The following is a 16899-nucleotide window of genomic DNA, read 5'->3' on the forward strand; positions in this document are numbered from 1 at the left end:
CCGCTGGCAGTGACGTCACTGCCAGCTTCCAGTATGGCAGCACCGAGTCTCCCTGACAGGGCGCGGCATCACCGTTGGGGCCGCTGAGGACGTGCGACATCGCGGGGCAGCAGCACCCAGGCGTGACATCACCCGCAGTGATCCCACCGACCGGGCGTGACATCACAGCTCGGACCCATGTGGGGCAGCGGCGGGGTGGCGAGGCGGGCGCTGGCTGCTGACGTCCGTCCCTGTCCCCCCGCCCGTCCCTGCCTGCGCCCCCCCCTGCTGCGGGGTGGGAGCCCCCCGGGACTACGCGGTGCCCAACGGCGGCTGGAGCGATGCTATGCGGCAGCAGTATCGGCGCCTCCTCGCCATGGCTGCCACTGGGGCCTGGGCACGGCTCCCCTCCTACTGCAGCGCCCACCAACACCTCCCGGGTGGGTGCTTGCCGGGAAAGTGTGTGTGCTGGGGGGGGGAGGGGGGTGTCCCCTGTGTCCTCCGTCCCCCGTCCCCCCCCGACCCGGCTCCCATCCCTGCAGAGGTGCCAGCGATGCCGGGGGACACGCGGCTCTTCCTCCGCGCCATTGAGGGTGCCGGCGTCGGCTTTGAATACGCCATGTTTCTCAACGCCGCCGAGTGCCACCCGCTCTGCCTCTTCCAGCCTGGCCCCTACCTGGAGGGACACCCCGGGTAAGCGTCACCTTCGCCACCACCGCCGCATGTCCCCCCGCCTCGGTGCTCACCGTGTCTCTCATCCGCCCCCTGCCGCCACCAGCCTGACCCACGGCGGCGCCATCACCACCATCATCGATGGCACGCTGGGGACCTGCGCCCTGGCGGTGGCCGGGAAGGTGATGACGGCCAACCTCAGCATCGACTACCTGGTGTGAGTGTCAGTGGAGACGGGGACGGGGGGTGTCCCCAAGGAGGGGGGGGACACACGCACATGACGGGGGACCTGAGATGCGGTGTTGTCATCCCCCCCCAGCCCCGTCCCGCTGGGTGCTGCGGTGCTACTGGACGGCCGTGCCGAGCGGCTGGAGGGGCGCAAGGTTTTCCTCTCCTGCCACGTCCAGAGTGCCGAGAGGGACACGCTGCATGCTCGGGCCACCGGTGAGGACAGGGACACCCCTGGGGACACCTCGGGGGTGGGTGAGACAGGGGGTGGGGGGAGGACACAGGGGGGGTCCCATCCAGCCTGTGTCCTCCCCCCCTTCTCCTCCAGGTCTTTTCATCTGGCTGGACCCCACTAAGCACCGGACGCGGGAGGAGGACGGTGGCCGGTAGCCATCCCCGGTCACCCCGTGTGTATGTCCCCACTGTGTCCCCCCCCGTGTGTCCCCCCCACCTCAGTTTCCCCAGGTGGGGCTGCAGGGGGCCACAAGCACCAGCTCCACTGCAGATCACCCCTGGTGTCCCTGGTGTTTCTGTGGGCTTCAGCCGTGTCCCCGGGGGTCACAGGTGGGACCCCATGGCCAGGATGGTCCCCCGTGGGGGAGGGGGGGTAGGGACCCCTTTGGGACCCCCCCCCACACGTGTTCCCCCGCTGCTGCCACCTCGGGGTCCCCCTGCCGCGCTGCCCACGGGTGGGGGGACACCCCCCCCAACCCCCCCCCGACCCCGTGGGGTCCCCGTGACACGGCGGGGGCCGAGGGTGGGCTCGGCCACGGGACGCCCCCTCCGGCAAGGGGAGGGCGGGGCCGGGGGCGGGGTCAGGCACGGGGTGATGGGCGGGGGCTGATCGGGTGGGCGGGGCCGCGGCAGCAGAAGAGGTGGGAGGGGGCTCGCTGTGGTGTGGGCGGAGTCACTAGAGGTGGGCGGGGCCATGAGGGATTGGTGGGCGGGGCAGGGCGCCCCCTCCCTCCCCTCCCCGGGGCTGACGGGGGTGGGACACGGGACCGGCGACCCGGGACGCGGGGCCGGGCGGGCGGGGGGATCCCCGGGGTCCCCAGAGCTGCGGCCTCGGCTTCCTCCGCGAGCCGGCAGCGCCTGAGCCCTCATGGGCACCTGGGGGCGGGGGGGGTCCCGTGGCAGCACCTCAAAGGTGGGCGCATTGGGGTGCCGTGGGGTCCCATCACTGCACCCCAAAGGTGGGTGCATCGGGGTGCTGTGGGGTCCCGTGGCTGCACCCCAAAACTGAACACATCGGGGTGCCATGGTGTCCCGTGGCTGCACTCGAGGGCTAGGCCCACCAGGGTGCTGTGGGGTCTCATTGCTGCACCCCAAAGGTGGGCGCATCGGGGTGCTGTGGGGTCCCATCACTGCACCCAGGGCTGGGCCCATCGGGATGCCGTGGGGTCCCCTGGCTGTACCCCAAACGTGGGAGTGTTGGGGTGCTGTGGGGTCCCATTGCTGCACCCCAAAACTGAGCACATCAGGGTGCTGTGGGGTCCCATCGCTGCACCCCAGAGCCAGGTATATCAGGGTGCCATGGGGTCCCGTGGCTGCACCCCAAAGGTGGATGCATCGGGGTGCCATGGAGTCCCATCACTGCACCCCAAAGGTATGTGCACTGGGGTGCTGTGGGGTCCCATTGCTGCACCCCAAAACTGAGCACATTGGGGTGCCATTGGGTCCCGTGGCTGCACCCCAGGGCCAGGTACATCAGGGTGTCATGGGGTGCCATTGTTGCACTCCAAAACTAGAGCCCGTTGGGGTGCCGTGGGGTCCTGTGGGGCCTAGGGGTGTCAGGGCCACTCCGGAGAATTTGGGGCCGTGGTGACGGTGCCCACCCGGACGCCTGGGTCCCCACTCCGCTTCGCCTGGGGTCACCGGGGTCACGGGGGGCGGGGGGGTGCCCCCGGCCACCCGGCTCCCCGCACCGCCCCTCCGTGCCTCAGTTTCCCCCCCAGCCACGCCGTGGAAAGTCGGAAATTTCCAGTGCGTGGGGCCGGGGGGGGCAGGATGCCGGGGGGGCAGGATGCTGGGGGGGCCCCGGCGCCCTTATAACGCTCGGCCGCGCCGCCCGCGCCACCGCTGCTGCCATGCGAGGTAGGGCCCGACACGGGGGGCTGCAGCGGGGGGCACACGCGTGTGCGGGCGTGTGCTCACCTGGGGGTGCGTGCAAGGCTGGGGGAGTGGAGGGGGGCGTGTGGCAGGGGGTGGGGGCGTGTGCAAGGGGGGGGTGGCAGGGGTGCACGTGCGGCTGGGCACGCACGTGTGCATGCGTGTGGGAGCGTGCAAGTATGTGGGAGCGTGTGAGAGCGGGCATGTGTACACGGAGGAGCGTGGGAGTGGGTGTGCGTGTGTGCGCGTGCAAGTGGGAGCATGCTGGGGTGTGCGCACATGTGTGCAAGGGTGTGGGAGCACACAGGTGTGCACGTGTGTGTGCAATCAGTGGAAGCTTGTGAGAGCGGACGTACGTGTGTGCAGGCATGTGGGAGCCTGCAGGAGTGTGTGTGTGCGTGTGCAAGGGTGTGGGAATGTGTGTGTGCAAGTGTGAGGGAGTGTGTATGCATGTGTGTGCAAGCATGTGGGAGCAGGTGGGGGTGGGTGTGCAAGGGTGTGGGAGTGTGTGAGAGCAGGCGTGCAAAATGGCGGGAGCAGGCAGAAGTGTGTGTGCAAGGGCGTGGGGGCACACGGGGATCCATGTGTGTGCAAGCAGAGGGGAGCATGCGTGGGTGTGTGTAAGGGTGTAGGAGGGGGCAGGTGCGTGTGCAAGAGAGTGAGAGCATGTGTGTGCAGACGTGTGGGCATGGTGTGTGTGCAAGCAGGTGGGAGTAGCTGTGTGTGTGTGCAAGGGCGTGGGAGCACACGGGTGTGCGTGTGTGTGTGCACATGTGTGGGCATGGCTGTGTGCTTGTGCAGGCGGGTGGGGACATGTTGGACTGTGTGTGCACATGTGTGTGAGTGTGTGTGTGTGCACAGGGGCAGGGTGCAGGCAGGTATGTGTGCGACCATACCCGTGCACACCTGTGGGAGCATGCACATGTGTGCAGACACACGTGTGAGCGTGCACATGAGCATGCCCACATGTGTGTGTGTGTGAGAGCACCGGGAGCTGCCAGGGCATGGGAGCTGCGTGTGTCAGCGTGTGTCAGCATCACACGTGTTTTACCGCTCACACGAGCGTGTTGGCACATGTTATAGCCGGACCATGTGTGTTGTGGCATGTGCAGGCACGTTTTGGGGCACACATGCGATGAGGGTTGTGGAACTGCATGTGCACACACTACGGGGGCTGTGCATGTGTGTTACAGTGTGTCGCTACATGTGCACACATGTTACAGCATGGTGCTGTGTGTGCACAGATGTTATGGTGTGTAGCTGCGTACACACCCATGTTGCAGGGTGGTACGGTGCGTGCGGCTGTTGTACATGGCTCTAGGTGTCCGTGCGTGGAGCGTGACGTGCACGCCTGTTGCAGGGTGTGCACCTATGTTGTGGGGTGTGCACGCGTGTTGCGGGGTGTGCATGTGAGTTGCAGGGCGTGCACGCATGTTATCGCATGTTACTGCATGTCCTGGTGGTGCCGCGGTGCCAGGAAGCCCCGTTTCCCCCTGCACCCGCATCTGTGGCTGCGAGCGCCCGAGGCTGGGGGCACGGGTGCCCCCCAGCACCCATGGGTGCCCCCGCACACCTGCGGGTCGGGTGCTCACCCTTAGATGTGGTGGGGGCTGGCAGCTGCAAGGGGCCGGCGCAGGTGACACCGACAGGGACACGGATGGGGACACGCAGGTGGCCCCGCTCCTGCACCGCCCCCACCCACAGCCCCCCGCTTTGGCACTGGGGAAACCGAGGCAGGGGCGCCGCCACTCCTGGGTGCTGGGGCCAGGGTCCCCTGGGGTCCCCTCCTTCCCCTCTGCATCATGGCGTGTTGGCCTGTGCTGTGACCTGTCTGCCTATGTCATAGCATGTTTTGCCATGACGCCATACTGGAGGGGGATCGGGAGCGCTGGGTCATCCCCCTGCCCCAGGGACAGTGGGTGCTGATGGGTGCCAGCAGGTCCCCATGGGTGCTGGTGGGTGTCCCCAGGGCTGATGGGTGCTGGTGGCTGGTTGCGGAGCTGACGGGTGCCAGTGGGTTTCTGTGGGGCTGATGGGTGCTAATGGGTGTCCGTGGGGCTGACAGGTGCCCGTGGCTTCCATGGAGCTGGTGGGGGCCAGTGAGTGCCCTGGGGCCAGCGGGGTCCCTGTGGGGCTGATGGGTGCTGGTGGGGCTGATGGGTGCTGGTTGTTGTTGTTGGGTGCTGGTGGGGCTGATGGGTGCCGGTGGTTGCCCCTGGGGCTGGTGGGTGCTGGTGGAGAGGATGAGTACTGGTGGGTGCCCATAGTGCTGGTGGGTGCTGGTGGGGCTGATGGGTGCCGGTGGTTGCCCCTGGGGCTGGTGGGTGCTGGTGGAGAGGATGAGTACTGGTGGGTGCCCATAGTGCTGGTGGGTGCTGGTGGGGCTGATGGGTACCGGTGGGTGCCCATGGGGCTGATACGTGCCAGTGAGGCTGACAGGTACTGGTGGGTGCTGGTGGGGCTAGAGGTACTGTTGGATGCCTATGTTGCTGGCGGGTGCCCGCAGGTGCAGGTGGGTGCCGTGGGAGCGGCGGGTGCTGGCGGGTGCCGGCGGGGAGGCGTGGGGCTGGGCGAGACCTCGTCGACCTCTCGCCACCGGTTCCCGGCAGGAGCAGCACCTGAAAGCGGCGCTTCCTGGCAGCCGCCGGCGCCGGCACCGTTGACTAATGCGGGTGCCGGGGCACGGGGCTGACTCAAAGCGCCGAATTCCCAGGGCCCCTCCGGGCCGGTGTCACCGAGGGGGTCCCTGGTGCCCGGCCGCCGGCGCCGGATGCGAGGGCGGCCGCTGGGCCCCAAAACTGGGGCGGGTGGAAAAAGCCGACGAAGCGGATTCGGCCCCGGGGAGGAGGAGGTGTGCATGCGTGTGCGCGCGTGAAGGCGCAGCTGCGTGCGTGCACAAGCATGCAAGAGCATGCGCAAGGGTGTGAGGGCGCACGGGAACGTGCGAGAGCGTGTGCGAGCATTGGTGGACGTGTACCAGCCTGGGCAAGCATTCCCAAGCATGTGAGAGCATGCGTGAGCATGCACAGGTGTTCACTGGTATGTGCAAGCACACACAAGCGTGCACAAGCATTTATGAATGTGTGCAAGCATGTGTGAATGTGTGCAAGCATGGAGAAGCATGCAGCAGCCTGCAGGAGCGTGCGCAATCGTTGGCAGCTTTGCAGAACCCTTTGCAAACATGCACAAGCACAGGCAAGTGTGCCCAAGTGCGTGTGCATGGCTGAGGGTGTGTGCATGTGCCCACACGTGCCCAAGCTTGCCCGAGCGTGTGTCAGCCCCCCCCAACAACCCCGTGCGTGTGGGGCAGGAGTGTGCCCGTATGTGCACGAGTGTGCAAGTGTGTGTGAGCGGGCAGGAGGGGGCTCAGGCATGTCTGAGTGCGTACAAGTGTGTGCAAGGGTGTGCAGACGTGCATGTACGTGCACAAGCGTGTGCAGGGCAGAGGGTGACAAGCCGGTGGCAGTGGGGGGACGAGAGCTGTCTGGGCGGGAGGGGGCTCTGGGGCATCTCCGGGGTTGGGGTCCCCCCTGGCTGCGGTGTCCCCACCCTGGTGTCCCCCAGCTCCAGTGTCCCCCCAAGCTCAGCCATTGCCTGGCTCTGGTGTCCCCCCACCTCCTCATCCCCGGTGTCCCCATCCCCGGTGTCCCCTGCTCCCATGGCTCTGGTGCCCCCCATCCCCGTGACCTCACCTCATGGCCCCCTGCCCACCCAGTGGGCACAGTGGTGCCGTGCTGGTGCCATGCTGATGCCGTGCCGGTGCCATGCTGGGCTGTGCCAGGGCGGCAGGCGCCTTCCTGCAAGGTGGGGCCGCGTCCCAGTTGCGGCTTCGCCGGCACTCACTGCCGCTGTGGTTTCGGCAGCCCCCGGCGTCCGGCAGGGCCCACCCTGCGCTGGGGCCATGGGGGGGATGCCCCAGGGGGCACCCACGGGCTCCCAGGGGGGACCTGAGCCCATAGGGGACATTGGAGCCCATGGGGTGGCACAGGAGCCTGTAGGGGCCACGGGAGCCCTTGAGGGACACGTGAGCCCATAGGGACCAGGTGAGCTGGTGGGGGGCACGTGAGCCTGTAAGTGACATGGGGGTCCATAGGGGACACCGATGCCCATGGGGGATGTGTGAGCCCATGGAGTCCCGGTGAGAACATGGGTGGCAGACGTGGTCCCAGAGAGGACATGTGGTCCCATAGGGTCTTCAGGAGCCCGTGGGGTGACATGGGAACCCGGGGGGACATGGGAGCCCACGGGGTGACGTGTGAGCCCATGGGGGATGTGAGCCTATAGGGGACACGTGAGCCCACGGCAGCCACGTGAGACCGTGTGGCAACATGTGAGCCTGTCTGGGACACGCGGTCCCATGGGGGACCCATGAGCATATAGAGGACAATGTGGACCCATAGGGGACACAGGAGCCCACGTGGGACCTGTGAGTCCCTGAGGGAGACCTGAGGCCATAGGTGCCACGTGAGGCCATAGGTGCCACATGAGCCCATAGGGGACACATGAGCCCAGGGAGAGCACACGAGGACACAGGTGGCACACATGGTCCCACGGGTGCCACGTGAGCCCGGGGAGGGCTGTGAGCTGCCCATGAGCCCCGGGGGATCCCTCGGGGCAGGCACCCACACCGTCCCTCCCGCCTGCAGCCCACATCGAGGTGATCCCCTGCAAGATCTGCGGGGACAAATCCTCGGGGATCCACTACGGCGTCATCACCTGTGAGGGCTGCAAGGTGGGCCGGGGTGCTGGGGCGGCTGCCAGGGGGTGCCGGGAGGGGGTGCTGGCACGGCGGTGACCCCCGGCGCAGGGCTTTTTCCGGCGCAGCCAGCAGAGCAGCCTGAGCTACGCCTGCAGCCGCCAGCAGAACTGCCCCATCGACCGGGCCAGCCGCAACCGCTGCCAGCACTGCCGCCTGCAGAAGTGCCTGCGCCTTGGCATGTCCCGCGACGGTGGGTGCCCACCCTGGGCCACGGGTGCAGCCCCCTCCCCTGCAACCCCCCCTCCCCAAACATGGGTGCACCCACCCTCCTCAGCCCCATTCCCACCCGGCTGTGCTCCCGTGGGAGCCGTGGCTGCCTAGGGACCACCGGACGCCCCAGGGGGCCGCGGTGTCCCCGGGAGGAAGCGGAGGGGCCGTGGGTGCACCCGGAGGAAGTGGGGCGGTGGGGGCCACGGCGGCACGCCTGTGGGGCCGGAAAGCCCCGGTGCCACGGTTATGTAGGTCGTGAGGAGCCGGGCCGGTGCACGCGTATACACGCAAACATGCGTGTCCTCCAGCACCGCCGACGCTGCCTCTCCTCGCAGCTGTCAAGTTCGGCCGCATGTCCAAGAAGCAGCGGGACCGGCTGCACGCCGAAGTGCAGCAGCAGCTGGAGCAGCGGCAGCGGGAGCGAGCAGCCGAGGGGGCACCTGCCGTCCCCCTGGGGCTGACAGGGTGCCGGGGCCACCCGCTGACCCCCGCCGGCACCCCGGGGTGCCCTGGCACCCGCCATGGCGGGCCAGAGGGCAGGGCTGGTGCCATGGCAGAGGTGGAGCCGGGGCGGCTGGAGGGGACCAAGCGGGGCCCGGATGGGGACAGGGACAGGGCCGGCCCCGACTTCTACCCCCACCCCAATGTCAGCAGCCTCCTGGAATCACCCACATCCTCTGGTGTGGAGATCGGTGAGTTGCTGGGTGCCACGTGCCTGTGGGGGCTGGGTCTGTCGCCCACGGGTGCTGGATGGTGGTGGGACCTTGCCTGTTGGGGACTTGGGCAAGGGCTGCCTGCCCTGTCCCCATCCCCAAGCCCCCGTCCCCCCCATCCCCCGCAGAGCACCTCACCCAGAACGTCCTCAAGTCGTACCGGGAGACGTGCCAGCTCCGTGCCGAGGACCTGCAGCTCCGGCGCTGGGACACCTTCTCCTGTGAGGAGGTCTGTGCCTACCAGAAGAAGGTGAGGCCAGCAGGGTGGGGGCACAGGGGAGGGGATGTGGCAGTCCCCAGGGCACCCAGAGGATGCCCGGAGGTCCGGTGTGGTGCAGAGCGATGGGGACGTTCTCGGGGGTTTGGCGGGGGCTCTGTGGTGGGGGTGACGGCCAGTCCCACAGTCAATGGAGGAGATGTGGCAGCGCTGTGCCGGGCGCATCACCGAGGCCATCCAGTACGTGGTGGAGTTCGCCAAGCGCTTGTGTGGCTTCATGGACCTCTGCCAGAACGACCAGATCGTCCTCCTCAAAGCGGGTACGGGGCCACCTCGTCGCCTCATCCCCAGCCCCGGGGCCACCCAGTCCCCCCGGTCCCCAGCCCCACAGTCCCTGCTGCCCCCATCTCCCCAATCCCAGTGTCCCCAGGCAATGGGATGCTCTGGTCCCATCGGGGAGGTGACAGTCCCTAGAGGATGCCATGGCCCCATGGAGGGGGGGTGGCGGTCCCCAAGGGATGGTGTGGTCCCATCAGGGGGTGGCAGTCCCTATGGCCTGCTCTGGTGCCATGAGGGAGGTGACAGTCCCATGGGTCGCACTGGGGAGTTGACAGTCACCAAGGGCCACCCTGACCCCACCGGAGAGGTGACAGCCCCCAGGGCTGGTGCTGTGGGGGCACTGACCCAACCCTGAGCAGTGGCACTGCGGGGCCCTGTGTCCCTGGTGCCACCATCCCTGTTCCCGTCCTGCTGCCGGGTGGTGGCAGGTGCCATGGAGGTGGTGCTAGTGCGGATGTGCCGAGCCTTCAACTCCGACAACCGGACCGTCTTCTTCGAGGGCAAGTACGCCGGCGCCGAGCTGTTCCGATCCCTGGGTAGGGCTGGGGACACAGATGGGGGGACACGGAGGGGACATGGGGGGACACACTATGACGAGGGCTCCCCCCAGGCTGCCACGACCTCATCGGCTCCATCTTCGACTTCGCCCAGAGCCTCTGTGCTCTGCACTTCTCGGAGAGCGAGGTGGCCCTCTTCAGCGCCCTCGTCCTCATCAACGCCAGTGAGGGACCCCCCCCACCGCCGCCTGCCCCGTGCCTCAGTTTCCCTCCCCAGCCCTGTAGGAACCCCAATGAGGGTTTGCCCAAAACCCCGGGGTTTTGCCCTAAAGTGGGTACTGGGTGGTGGGCTTGAGTGTCCTGAGCTGGCCTCTGCTGTCTCCCAACCCTGTCCCCGTCATGTCCCCACCCTGTGCCTCTCCTGTCCCGCTCTCTGTCCCAGCTGGTCCCTGTCCCCTTTCCTGTCCCCAGCCCTGGCCTATTCCTGTCCCTGTCCTCTTGTGGTCCCCATCCTGTCCCCATCCTGCCACGGTCACGTCTGTCCCCATCTCCATCCCTGTCCTTGTCCCCATCTCCATCCTCATCCTGTCCTTGTCTCCATCCTTTTCTGTCCCCATCCTTGTCCCATCCCCATCCCTGTCCCCATCCCATCCCTGTCCCCACACCACCCACCGTGTCCCCTTTCCCCAGACCGGCCATGGCTGCAGGAGCAGGCAAAGGTGGCACGGCTGCAGGGACACCTGGAAGTTGCCTTCCGCCTCCTGCTGCGCCGGACCCACCGCGAGGGGCTCCTGGCCAGGGTGCGGGCACGGGGAGGGCTGAGGGGGGGCACAGGGTGGGTGCCATGGGCTTGAGGGGGCTGGGGGCTTGGGGGAGGGGGGGGGCTGCCACGGGCAGGGGGTCGCCCTGGGGCATGGGGTGCCCTGCATGTGTGACACGTGTCTGTCCCCCGTGTGTGGGTGTGACATACATGTCCCCTCTGTGTGGGTGCATGGCGTGTGTCACCCCGCCTGGCAGGCCTGTGACAGGCACGTGTCCCCGCGGGCAGCTGCCGCCGCAGGGGCGCCTGCGGGCGCTGTGCTCGCAGCACATGGAGCAGCTCCAGGCCTTCCGCCGCCTGCACCCCGGGGTGCTGCATGCCGCCTTCCCCCCGCTCTACCGCGAGCTCTTCGCTTCCGAGGCCGAGACCCCCAGTGGCACCCGCTGAGCCCCCAGCCCGGGTGCCCGAATGCCTGGGTCCTCACCCTGCCCTACCCCTGCCTCCTGCCTGCCGGTGGCCGGGGGCGGCGGTGGATGCCGACACCCATGGGTGCTCCCACGGCCAGGGGGGCGCCCGCAGCTGGTAGGACTCTGGCAGGCGGAGGGGCTCCAGCACCCACAGAGGAGCCGACAGCTGGAGGAGCTCTGTCACCTGGAGGGGCTTCGGCACCCAGCGATGCTCCGTCACCCATAGAGGATCCATCACCCGGTGATGCTCTGTCACCTGGCGGGATTTTGTCACCCAGTGATGCTCCATCATGCGGTCATGGTCTGTCACCCAAAAAAGATCCATCAGCCGGTGATGCCCCATCACCCAGCAGGGTTTTGTCACCTGGTGATGGTCTGTCACCCGGTGATGGTCTGTCACCCAGTGATGGTCCATCACCCGGTGATGCTCTGTCACCCGGTGGGGCTTTGTCACCCGGTGGGGCTTTGTCACCCGGTGATGGTCTGTCACCCAGTGGGGCTTTGCCACCTGGTGATGTCCCAACACCCAAAGATGCTCCATCACCCAGTGATGCTCTGTCACCCAAAGAGGATCCATCAGCGAGTGATGCCACATCACCCAGCAGGGTTTTGTCACCCAGTGAGGCTGCATCACCCGGAGGGACTCCATCACCCCAGGAGGATCTGCCGCCCGGCCGGGCTCCATCGCACGGCGACACTCCATCACCCAGTGATGTCCCGTCACCTGGAGAGGCTCCGTCACCTGTGGGTGCCCTGACTGGGGCCACCCTGTCACCGGGGGTGCCCCCACCCCACCGAGCAGTTCGGGGTCCCCGGGGCCGCGATGGGTGCTGGGCCCCACCCACGACGGGGGACGGGCACACGCACCCCCGGGGCTCTCCCACGGGTGCAGGCTCCCGCCTGTGCAGACGCACGTGGCCCCCCCCGCCCCGGGTGGCCCGGTGGGGTGACGGGGGAGGGGGGGGTGAGGGCGGGGGGGGCCGCGGCTGTACCGAGGTGGAATAAAGGCTTTTTGGGGGACGGCGAGTCCGTGGGCTCCGTCACGGGGGGAACGGGGGGGGGAGTGACACCAGGTGGGACGGACAGGACGCGAGCCCCGAGACCCCGCGGGGCATTGTGGGACAGGGCAGAGGCCCCCCCCGCCTCCGCCCTTCGGGACCCCCTCGCCCGTCACTCACGGCTCGGGGCGGGTCCGAGCCACCCCCCCCCTTTGCTGCTTGCTGATTGGCTTCAACCGTCCGCCGCGCGGCGCGGATTGGCCGCTTTATTCCCAGGCTAGTGCTGTGTCCCGCCCTCTCACCTCTCTCCTCCCTCCTCTAGGAGGCCGTCCGGGGATTGGCCACCGCCCCTCCTACGGCGATTGGTGGGGCGGGGAGAGCGGCGCTATGATTGGAGAGGGGAGGGAGGGGGCGGGGCTAGCGGCGGCTGGGCGGGTGAGGTGGTGGCGGCGGCGGCTCGAGGGGCGGCGGGCGCGGGCGCGGGGGGACCGGGGCGAAGTTGGGCCCGGGGTCCCGATCGGAGCTGGTACCCGGCGACTGCACTGCCGGGACCGGGCTCCCCAGGTAGGTTGAGGCCGCCCCGGGAGGCAGGCGGGATCGGGGGGCTCGGTGCTCCCCCGCTGCGGCGGCTCCCCTCCTGGGACGCCGGGAGCTTGGGCCTGTACCGGCGGGACCGGGGCTTAGGCGGGCTCAGGCCTGAGCGCCTGCTCCGCGGGTGGCCGAGCCCTCTGCAGCGGGTGCGTGGGTGGGAGGGGGCCTCGGTGTGCGGGGAGGGGGGGGGCTCGGCCTGGCCCCCCCCCTCCCCCCCCGGGGCCCTGGCTGGGGGGAGGCTCCCGGTAAAACCTCTCCTACCTCAGGCCGTGGGGAAGATGACGGCAGAGCGGGGTTACTGGAACAGCCTGACTCCTCTGCAGAAAGTGGCGGTGGTCCTGGGGATCCCGGCCAGTGCCACTGTCCTCTACATCCTGTACTGCAGGTACTGGGAGAGCAGAGGTGGGTGTCACAGCCCCCGTGCCGTTCCCACCCGTGGGCTTGAGTGTTCAGCTGCCTTCCCCCCCGGACCCCGACCTCCCCTTGCCTTCCCCAGACGTGCTGAGGTGCTCGGGAACAACCCTGGAGCTTTCAGAGCTGCCTTGGGCCCCTTTCCCGGGGGACGGGGAGGCTGTTGGAGTAGCTTTGCCAGCTCTGAATTTCCCTCGTGCTGTTTATAACCCCCCCGGGGGTTTCCCTCCCCCCGCCATGGGGACCCGCCGCCATCACTCTGCCACTTTCCCCTCAGAGGAGCGGCTGACCTTCGTGGGAGATGAGGAGCTGGAAATCCAGATGCAAGTACCCCGGGCGGCCATGAAATCCATCATCGGCCGGAAGGGAGCCACAATCAAAAAGGTAAGCCATGCCAGAGGCTTGTGGGGGTGACAGGGAAAGGCCAAGTTTACTGGGAGCCCCAGTAAATGGCAGATGGTGGGGCTGGATCCCCCCCCACCCTGTGCCCACAGCTAAGCCAAGAGACGGGGGCTCGCATCGAGGTGGAGAGAGAGGACGAGGGTGAGGAGACAGTGCTGCTGATCTCGGGCTCCCCCAGCCAAGTCTGCCGGGCGAAAGCCACAGTCCACCAGATCGTGATGGAGAGCACCCTGGTGTCGGAGCAGCTCTGCGTGCCCCAGAGAGCTGTCGGCAGGATTATCGGTACCTCCCCCCGCCCCAGGGAGGCAGGGGACAGCAGGAGGTGTCCCCAATTTACCCGCCGGGTGTCTGTGGTGGCATAATTGCTGTTGAAAGGCCTGACGGTGCGAGCATGTCGGGGCAGCCTGTGGGATGGAGGCTGGCTCCTGCTCTGAGTCCGCTCTGCCTCAGTTTCCCGGGGCGCTCTCTCCCGCAGGCCGGGGCGGCGAGACAGTGCGGGGCATCTGCCGCAGCTCGGGGGCCAAAGTGCTCTGTGAGCACGAGGCTGACGCTGGCCTGGCCCCGGTCAGGGTCATCCAGCTTTCAGGGACGCGGAAGGAGGTGGCAGCCGCCAAGGTGAGCGGGAGGCAGCGGGGCTGGGGGACGGCTCGGCCCCCCAGCCCAACACTCTCCTTTTTCCCCCCAAGGAACTCATCATGAAGAAGCTGATGGAAGACGATGTCTTCCGGAAGGAGCTGGCCCAGTCAACGGCAATGCGGTGCCAGCGCAAGCAGCCCCTGGGCAGCCGGCGGGAGCAGGAGCTGCTCCCTGCCAGGACGCTGGAGCACAGGGAAGAGGACGGGGGCTCGTCCTGGGCTGAAGGCTCACTCCTGGGCCAGGCTGCCTTTGAGGAGGTGGAGGAGCTGGAGGATGAGAGCGAGGAGCTGGCGGCGGGGCCTGACACAGCAGTACCGAAATTTGAAGGTGAGAGAAGCGTTTGTGTCGTCCCCAAGGGCACAATGGGAAAACTGTGCTGGGGAGAATGTAATTTCCTCGGGTCCCCTGGGGACCTGTGGAGTGTCGGGAGCCGTTTTAATGGCGCTGGGTCACCCCGGGCTGCCTCCGACTTTGTCCCCCAGACTCTCTCCCTCCGTCCCTGCGCCGGATGCTGACGTGGCCAGAGCCCAGGCCGGGCAGGGTGGCTCAGCCGCCTCCCAGGCTCTTGCTGTTGTCCTTTGTCCCATGGATGGCCCGAGATGGGTCTCTGCGAGTGGGATCTGCGGGTCGGCTTCTGCTCTCGCCTCGTCTTGCATTATCCCTGTCTCTGTGGGGGGGCTGCGGGTCCCCTCGGCTGCCCCATCTGGCTCTCACCGGGGCTCCCCATGCCTCTCCCATAGTTCCCAGTCCCGATTTCAGCTTCCATGCCGATGAGCACCTGGAAGTTTATGTCTCAGCCGCGGAAAACCCCAGCCACTTCTGGATCCAGATCATCGGCCAGCGCAGCCTGCAGCTGGACAAACTGACCACCGAGATGCGGCAGTACTACCGGAGCAGTGGCCACACGGTGAGACCCCACGGGGTGCCGGCCTCGTGTTGTGCCCCCCCCCCCCCCCCCCCCAGCTCCCCTCACCTGTCCCAGGGAGGTCACCTGCCCTGTCATCGTCCCCCCCAGGCAGAGCTCTCGACCGTCCAAGCAGGGGACATCGTGGCCGCTCCCTACGTGGATGGCAGCGACTGGTACCGAGCCCGCGTCCTGGGCACGCTGGAGAACGGCAACTTTGACCTTTACTATGTGGATTTTGGGGACAATGGAGAGGCCCCCTGCGAGGCGCTGCGAGCCCTGCGGTGAGCTCGGGCTATCACCTGGGGAGGGGCTGGCAGGGAGGGGGTGTGTGTGTGTGGGGACAACAGCAGGGCTGTGGTTGAACGTCCCCGGGGAAGCTGGTGGCGTGGCGAGGGCTCGTGGCTGCATCGCTGGAGGAATTGGCCGAGGCTGTTCGGTGTTTTTGTGAAGCAGTCACGGCGTGAAGAGCTGCGGGAAATCCTCGGGGAGCTGGGCTTGCGGCCGAGGCGGGCTGTCCTCGCCAGGAGAGCCAGCAGCTCTGGCAGCGCAGCATCACAGTGGCTTTCTCTCCTTGCCAGGAGCGACTTCCTGAGCCTGCCCTTCCAGGCCATCGAGTGCAGCCTAGCCGGGATCCTGCCCGCTGGTGAGTGGGGAAGGAGCCCTGGGGGGAGGCAGGGGGCCGGATCCGGCCGTGTCCCTTCCCTGCAGGCATCGCCTGCTTCTCAACCGGGCTCTGCTCACCCGGTTCACCCACTCCCGCAGGGGCCGAGTGGGAAGAGGCAGCCCTGGATGCCTTTGACCGGCTCACTCACTGTGCCATGTGGAAACCGCTGCTGGCAAAGATTTCCAGCTATGTCCCCTCCGGGCTCAGCGCCTGGCCCAACGTCCGGCTCTACGGCCTCCACCATGGGGAGGTAAGCCCCCGCCGTGCCCCAGCCCTCCTGCTCTGTCCCCACTCTCCTGTGCTGCCGGCTCTTCAGCCCTGTCTCCTTCTGGCACAGAACCTTGACGTGGGAGCAGAGCTGGTGCGGCTGGGCTATGCTGTCCCCTGTCCCCAGGAGGAAGAAGAGGAGGGCACCAGGCTGCCAAAGGAAGCCATGGCCAAGACACTGGTGAGCGGACACAGGACCGGGGTGGGCAGCTGGTTCTCCCACTCGGCCCCCTTGGCAGGAGCCGGCGCCCAACCCCCTGGGGCCAGCCTGCCTCCCCCAGCACAGGGCCAGCTCCTTGCTGCCCCCGAAGCCATGCTGGTGGTTGCCGGTGCCGGTTAACCCAGTTCTTCCTGGCACAGGAGAAGGTCACCTGTGGCTCCCTCGCCAGCCTCACCTCAGAGCCCCTGACCTCTCCGGCCATGACCCCCCTGGTCCCAGCTGGCCTCAGCCCTTCGGGTAAGCCCGGGCAGCCCCCCTCAGGCCGGAACGGGCCCGGTTACCCCAGCAACTTGCCTTCCAGGGCCTCCCTGGCCTCCAGCACCGAATTCGGCCCCCGGGGCTCCCCCCCCGACCCCCCCTCTGCAGACGCCGCCTCCAGCAGCAGCGAGGACTTCCGCGTGACGGAGGGCAGTGCCCGGTGACACCGATGCCGCACAGGCTGGCGTGGGGAGCCTCCCCCCGGCTGGGCTGGGCCCAGCGGGAAGGGGAGACACCCCCCCCCCCTTCCCTGGTGCCCCTGACCCCCATCCCCGGGGGTAAGGGGGTTCCCTCTCTGCTGTGGGGTGGGGGGGCTGCGTGGCACCAATAAAACAGAACGTTTCGAAGCTCTCTGCCCACTCGGGCGTTGGTGAACGGGGACCAGGCAGGGGAGAACCGGCACCAGGGGCAGCCCCCGGTTTTGGGGGGGGGAGGGGGTGTTCCCTCGTTCCGGGGGAAAGCAGGAGCTGCCGGGCTGGGGTACACGGCGGGGGAACGGGGGCCCGGGGAGCGGTGGGCAGTCGGGGGTGGTGGGGCGCAGGCGCGCGGCGGGCAGCCCCCTGTGGGATCCTTGGGCACCGGCGACCGGCCCCGG

The 16899-nt window shown here is 67.9% G+C and overlaps 3 protein-coding genes across 4 annotated transcripts; all 3 read left to right on the forward strand.

The window, feature by feature from the left end:
* The first annotated feature begins 286 nt into the window (after positions 1 to 286).
* LOC128146341 (acyl-coenzyme A thioesterase THEM4-like) lies at positions 287 to 1518 on the forward strand. Its single transcript, XM_052797619.1, has 5 exons — positions 287 to 419; positions 522 to 672; positions 758 to 868; positions 971 to 1095; positions 1208 to 1518. Exons 1-5 carry the CDS (start codon positions 326 to 328, stop codon positions 1267 to 1269), a joined length of 543 nt encoding a protein of 180 aa, XP_052653579.1. The 5' UTR covers positions 287 to 325; the 3' UTR covers positions 1270 to 1518.
* Positions 1519 to 7586: 6068 nt separating this feature from the next.
* Positions 7587 to 11032, forward strand: RORC (RAR related orphan receptor C). The gene is made up of 9 exons (XM_052797936.1): positions 7587 to 7720; positions 7796 to 7937; positions 8293 to 8649; positions 8799 to 8920; positions 9075 to 9207; positions 9655 to 9762; positions 9837 to 9947; positions 10414 to 10523; positions 10772 to 11032. The coding sequence occupies exons 2-9, from the start codon at positions 7925 to 7927 to the stop codon at positions 10928 to 10930; spliced, it is 1113 nt and encodes a 370-aa protein (XP_052653896.1). The 5' UTR covers positions 7587 to 7720; positions 7796 to 7924; the 3' UTR covers positions 10931 to 11032.
* Positions 11033 to 12405: 1373 nt separating this feature from the next.
* On the forward strand, positions 12406 to 16544 carry TDRKH (tudor and KH domain containing). Of its 2 annotated transcripts, XM_052798079.1 has the most exons (13): positions 12406 to 12512; positions 12806 to 12941; positions 13228 to 13334; positions 13445 to 13634; positions 13828 to 13967; positions 14039 to 14315; positions 14729 to 14895; positions 15004 to 15176; positions 15474 to 15538; positions 15658 to 15809; positions 15897 to 16007; positions 16187 to 16283; positions 16413 to 16544. In XM_052798079.1, the coding sequence occupies exons 2-13, from the start codon at positions 12818 to 12820 to the stop codon at positions 16466 to 16468; spliced, it is 1659 nt and encodes a 552-aa protein (XP_052654039.1). In that variant the 5' UTR covers positions 12406 to 12512; positions 12806 to 12817; the 3' UTR covers positions 16469 to 16544. The 2 variants fall into 2 exon arrangements, with proteins under 2 accessions (XP_052654039.1, XP_052654040.1); XM_052798080.1 differs by lacking the exon at positions 12406 to 12512 and having other exon boundaries at positions 12811 to 12924.
* The last annotated feature ends 355 nt before the right edge of the window (positions 16545 to 16899 follow it).

The sequence above is a fragment of the Harpia harpyja genome, chromosome 9 (assembly GCF_026419915.1).
Source record: "Harpia harpyja isolate bHarHar1 chromosome 9, bHarHar1 primary haplotype, whole genome shotgun sequence".
Taxonomy (NCBI): domain Eukaryota; kingdom Metazoa; phylum Chordata; class Aves; order Accipitriformes; family Accipitridae; genus Harpia; species Harpia harpyja.